The 6,000-nt window shown below is 44.7% G+C and overlaps 1 protein-coding gene across 4 annotated transcripts in view; it reads right to left on the bottom strand.

Moving 5' to 3' along the window:
* Positions 1–1,384: 1,384 nt before the first annotated feature.
* Positions 1,385–6,000, bottom strand: part of PI4KA (phosphatidylinositol 4-kinase alpha) — a 66,167-nt gene continuing 61,551 nt past the window's right edge. For 3 of the 4 annotated variants that reach the window (XM_054219904.1, XM_054219903.1, XM_054219902.1), the window contains 3 exons: positions 4,940–5,029; positions 3,992–4,075; positions 1,385–2,067 (listed from right to left, as the gene is read on the bottom strand). In XM_054219904.1, coding sequence (XP_054075879.1) covers positions 2,016–2,067; positions 3,992–4,075; positions 4,940–5,029 — 226 coding nt within the window. In that variant the 3' untranslated portion in view covers positions 1,385–2,015. Of the gene's footprint in view, positions 2,068–3,991; positions 4,076–4,865; positions 5,030–6,000 lie in introns of those variants that run through there. The other variant, XR_008469204.1, reaches the window with a different exon arrangement.

Here is a 6,000-nt window from a genome sequence, read left to right as displayed (position 1 = left end):
CACAGCTCTCTGCCACCCCCTCCGCTGCCTTCTCTGGCAGGGACCTCCTTAGCCAGCCCAGCTTTTGGCTGGCTGCCCCCCTAAGCAGCTCCAGCTGCCCTGGTCCAAGGGGACACGCTGGGAGCTCCCTCACCAAAGCAAAAACTCACCCAGGGAGATTTCAGTGCTGACTCAAAGGTGCTCAAAAGGTTACACTACCAAGGGAAATACGTGGGCGCAGCCACACCACCGGCCCTGCAGGGCAGGCACCCAAGTGTCCCCTCACACACAACAGGCCCGCCCTGCCGCCAGGGCCGCGCTCCCGAGTAATCCCAGGAGCCCGGGCTGGGCAACCACGGCCCAGGGCCCTTCCCCTCGGGGCCACCCCTTAGAGGCCGGAACCCTGGTGCGAACAACCTGCTCCTCGGGTCTGGGCGCTCCCATCCTCTCCACAGCGCAGCCCCGCCTCAGGGCTGCATCTCCCTCACGACACCTCCGTTGCGTAGCGTTGAGCCCTCCTCAGGGCTGGGCCGCCTTCCGGATCGACCCCCCTCGAGGTGCCGCTTCTCCTCAGGCCTGGGCCCCCGCTGGGTTGAGCCCCTCAGGGCGCGGCTTCTCCTCAGGACTGCCCCCCCTCGAGGCATGCCTTCTGCTCAGGGCTGAGCCCTCCTCAGGGCATGGCTTGTGCTCAGAGATGGCCCCCGTCAAGGCACGGCTTCCCCTCAGGGCTGGGCCCCCTCAAGGCATGGCTTCTGCTCGGGGCTGAGCCCTCCTCAGGGCATGGCTTCTCCTCAAAGCTGGCTCCCCTCTGGGTTGAGCCCCTCAGGGCACGGCTTCTCCTCAGGGCTAGCCCCTCAGGGCACGGCTTCTCCTCAGAGATAGGCCTCAGGCTCGAGCGTGCCCCGACGCCGCGCTCCGCCGCAGCCGCGGAGGCCCTGGGCCGCCCATCCCCGCCGCGGGAGGCAGCGCCGCCCGGCCCCTTCCCCGGGCGCCCCCCGCCGCGAGCGGCGCGGCCCAGCCCCGGCAGCCCCTTGGGAGAGCGGGCCCGGACGGGGCGTCTGGGGAGAACAACCCCTCGAGAAGGCACTGTCTCACTTCCCAGAGCACGCTCAAGAATGACAGGGGTGTAGAAAAGGAACGGTGTGTCCAGCCAAGGTAGGGCTACGCTGTGCGCAGCTTCACCTCGGTCCTACAGTTTAGCTCCTCAGTACATCACTCTTGTGCAAAACATTGCATTTATGATTAAAAAAAAAGGTCACTTAAGATGGATGAGAAGCTGAAGAAGAAATCGGATTTCTCCAGGATAAAGAAAGGTCACAATATGAAATGAACAGTACACAACTGTGCAGAATGATGTGGTATATAAACTAAAACTCAGCGCATAGCAAAAGATCTGGAACAGACACAAAGTCTAAGGTCTTTTATTGCATTTTATAGATCAAATATATCTTCAGTAGAGTCTCTTCTTTTAAAACACATAAAAGGAAAAAAATACATTCTTCATGTACACATGAAATACTGACCACGTAGCAGGGACCACATACCGTGCAAAGTATCAACACAGCTACACAGGACATCACCACCTTGGATGATTATCAGGCTTTTTCTACAGTAGAATAGGAACAAGTCGACATTTTTGCTTCCCTTCCACAGTGTTTTGTGGGATTGTGCAGGAAAGGTTTGTATTGTTTTTTTACTTTTTAAAAGTATTATAAAATCCTTGTATTGCATGAAAAACTATCAGACTCCACAAGCTTGGCATCTTTCACACATTCATAATCATAGTACAATTTTTGTTGTGATTGCAGCCCAACTCCAGAAATACAGGGAAAAACAGAAATAGATACAACCTGTAGAGAAAGGAATCAATCAGACTGATTGTTGCAATGTCCAGGAAACATGTACCCACATGTACACACACATACACAAAACATGGAAGATAGCGAGGTGTGACTGAGCATCTCCTATTTATTACAGGTTTGGAGTGAGGGCACAGGGTCGCATGTTTCGCTTCGGCAGTGCATCTCTAGTTTCTCTCAGTATGGGATGTCATTCTGGTAGTACTGGATCATGTCATATGTCCTGCTCCTGGAGAAAAAAAGCAAAGCCAGAAGTAAGTAAAAGTTTAAAAAAACATTGCACCCATTGTCACAGAAACAAACATCAAGATCACAAAGAAACAAAACATGGGTGAAGGAAATTAGCTGCTAATCAAAACTAGCCCTACACGCTTTGAAGGCATTGTGAAGGCCCAGTTACTGTTTTGCACAGCACAAAACATCCTGCTCTTGTTTAAACTAGGTAAAAAAAAGTATTTCCATCCTTCTCAGTGTGGCAACAGCAGCGTGGATCCTGTGTTTGGGTAAGCCAGAAGCACCTCACATTGCATTGGCAGTTTTAGGAGAAGGAAACACATAATGAACGAAGCAAGATCGTCAAGGCCACATGGAGACAGGATTATGTGGAAATAAAAGGAATCTTAATTAAGGAGAATACTAATAATGAAAATAAAAGTGCAGAGGAAATAACAGCATTAATAGCAGCATCTCTGATGAGTGACTGAACAAACACATCTAAGCCTTGTTACAGACAAATCGATTATCCATGGGCAGAGCTTATTCAGGTCACAGACTAACCATGCCACAGGTAGAGAAGCTCAAGCTTATCAGAACTAAGCTGGCTCTGGACATTCAAACAGCAGTGTGACTGCCTTCATAACCTCCAATATTAATCTAAGACTCTGAGCAGATGCACCAGAACCCACTAGAAAATCCAATCCAGTTCTAGCAGGGCTGTATCTGAACCAGGGAGCCTTGCTGGTCACAAGCTGACCCCATATGGAACTACACAAGAGTTTGTCTTAGCCTCTCCAATATATCCCACAAAATCTGTATTATCTGGGATAACAATAAAACATGCACTTAAGATGTGTAAGTATTAAATTTGTTGTATTTAAAGTATTAAATGTAATAAAATTACTTTTACATGTAATTTCCTTTAAAAAGTTTTGCACAAGATACCGAATTATTTGTATACTTGAAGGGAAAAACCTACAGTTGATTGGCTAGCTGGTGATTAAGTTGATTTTTAAATTGCTAATTACTTGATAGAACTGATTATTCCATTCAGTATGCTATCTATTCAAGTAGATGACAAATAAACATGGTGCAACTACAAAGACACTCAAAAAGCATGCTGCCAGTGTTCTCTATTTGAGGCATTTCCTCTAGCCAATATTATACAATAAGTAATGTGGTCTAGCAAAATGATTAATATTTTAATGTAGTATCAAGTCATGAAGAAAAAAATTAGTAGAAAGATTAGAACTCATTTCTAGAGAAGAGTCAAATACACTTTTGCACAGAATAACAGCTTTGAATTTCAGGAGGATATTCAGGCAACTTAATGCCTACAAGCAATTATAAAAAAAGATTTTGAAAAGTCACTGTAGTCCTGTTTCAGCTTCATTCTTACTCAGACCAATGGACCATGCATATTGTTGTTTAAGAAAATTTCTCCTTGCAAAAATCAATCTCCCTTCATTCTGATCAGAAGGCATGCTATGCCTCTTGCCATTCAATACCATTCTTCACTATTTATCCCTTTATTCATAGAGGTGACCCTACCCTATATAAAAGGAGACACCACAACTAGACATATAACCCTAATGGCACAGTTGGCCAGGCTCTAACATAGGAGCCACAATGCTTGACTCTTGGGCCAACGATTCACTCTGTGGAAATCACAGAGTGTCATTTCCAGACAGAAAATCTTTCCTTCTTTAGACTAGCCAGCCCTGCTATTTGACCAGCGTGGGCTTAGGCCTTCCTTCCCAACGTAAAAGGGAGGAGATGCAGCATGTTCAGAAGCAAAGCTGCTATCCTGCATCATCTAAATATCAACAACTCAAAAATGTTTGGTAGCTGACTGATAAAACTCTACTTTTCAGCTCTGCCCAAAGCTTGATGACCTTCCTTCAGCTATAGGGAGAAGACATGCACAGATGCCAAACCTGTTGCTGAGGAAACAATTCTGGATGATCTTGATGATGAAAGTTGCAGCCTCCCGTTCAGTCATGTTGGGACTGAACCTGTGTCTATATGCAGAAAATCACAAAAAGCAAGAGTAAAATTAGTGAGGTTTCCTTTGAGCATGACACAAACGTGTCTTCGTATAAGCTTAGACAGGTGTTGATTTCACTTGCTGCAAATACTTATTTCTTGTGTACCTCATGCAAATTATGTCATGTTTTAATAAGCACTAGCCATTAGTCTTGTAGCGAAGACTGAGGCTGTGAGCTTTTTGTCAGTCTAATGGTAACTCTAGGAACAGCAGACCCCTCTTTTAGGCAGTTGCTGCTTTTAAAATATATACCTAGTAGTGCCCTTGAACTCCAGCTATCATACTTTATGTATATGCTTATCTTTAAGAAGTTGAAAGAAGTTATATGCAGGAAATGCTGAGTTAACTCTGCTCATTCTGGAGCTACCTCTGGAGGCATAAGCCTGAAGGGCTGTTTAAAGTGTCATATTAGAATTTGTATTTGCCTAAGCTATTGGGTATTACAACATAGTGCCATTCAGTACTGCATTATCTGTAAAACAAGTTTTTAAGATGCTGTTCTTCAGAGCCCAACACCATTTCAGAGGACATAAGACTCTGCAACACGTTACCTCTCAATTACAGCAGATCTTACAGCCTTATTTGTTAGTCCTATGAACTTAAAGATAATACACGTACTTGCACAATCATTGAACAACTTGAACTTAATTCTACAAAAAGGCCTCTGGAATTCCTACTTTCTGAGATATTCTATGAATAAAAGTTACCATTTTTACAACATTAAGACATTTAAGATATTTGAGTAGCACGACAGTTATACTCACAGCACAAGTTATGACAGTATACATTCTGTGAAGAACGTATGAACATTTTCCAGTTCATACATATGCTGACTTACTTCAACAGCTTGATTGTCTGCCCTCGGAAACAGGGCAGCCCTGTATCCAACATTAACGTAACCAGTGAGACTACAGCATCCATGTAAGGCCTAGAGAAAAAGAGGACAAGAAGGTTACGGCGCTCAAACTTCTGCATCCATAGTAGGTAAAGGAGGCAAGCTGAGGAGTTAAACAAGCTGGATCACACCTTTTTCTGTAATTAAATCAACACATATAATCCTCTTACATTTGCTGGTGGAGCTACGCCATTGCTTGCAATCTGTCACTGACTACAAGATACTCAGAATGCTGTAAAATGAACAGTCTCAAGGAGGATTATACAACGCAGTGCTTTAGTAAACACAATTTCTTTGGTATCAGAAAGGTGAATCAGTGCATCAGAACAGTACAAGAGGCTGGAATCAGCAATACCACAGTAAAAGATTATCTTCTAATCCTAATTACTCCATGTAATTCTTTGCTACATCAGCCCAGCTTCCCTTCTCCTTCCTCTCCTCCCACTTAGAACATTTATTAGCTATCAAGCTATTACTCTACTACTTGGGTGACATTTTTGTCTTGACACAAAACTTTCTCCAGACTGCTCCCCCTCAAGGAACCGAGTTGATCTTGACTCCAAGACAGCCCCTTCTGGGGCTACTAGCTGAAGAAACTTTTATTCTGTAAGGTAACATCAATAATACTTTATACTCATGATAGAAGTAGCTTTTACCTAGACTCTACTGCACTGTCATAGAATCATAGAATCATTTAGGTTGGAAAAGACCCTTGGGATCATTGAGTCCAACCATCAACTCCACTCTACAAAGTTCTCCCTTACACCATATCCCTTAACACCTCATCTGAACGAGTCTTAAACACATCCAGGGATGGTGACTCCACCACCTCCCTGGGCAGCCTATTCCAGTGTCTGACCACTCTTTCCGTGAAGAATTTTTTCCTAATGTCCAGCCTAAACCTACCCTGCTGCAGCTTGAACCCATTCCCTCTTGTTCTATCGCTAATTACCTGGGAGAAGAGACCAGCACCAACCTCTCTACAATAGCCTTTCAAGTAGTTG

Source organism: Rissa tridactyla, chromosome 13, assembly GCF_028500815.1.
Source record: "Rissa tridactyla isolate bRisTri1 chromosome 13, bRisTri1.patW.cur.20221130, whole genome shotgun sequence".
Classification (NCBI taxonomy): domain Eukaryota; kingdom Metazoa; phylum Chordata; class Aves; order Charadriiformes; family Laridae; genus Rissa; species Rissa tridactyla.
The sequence above is the reverse complement of the archived record's forward strand: the minus strand, read 5'-3'. Positions and strand labels throughout refer to the sequence as shown.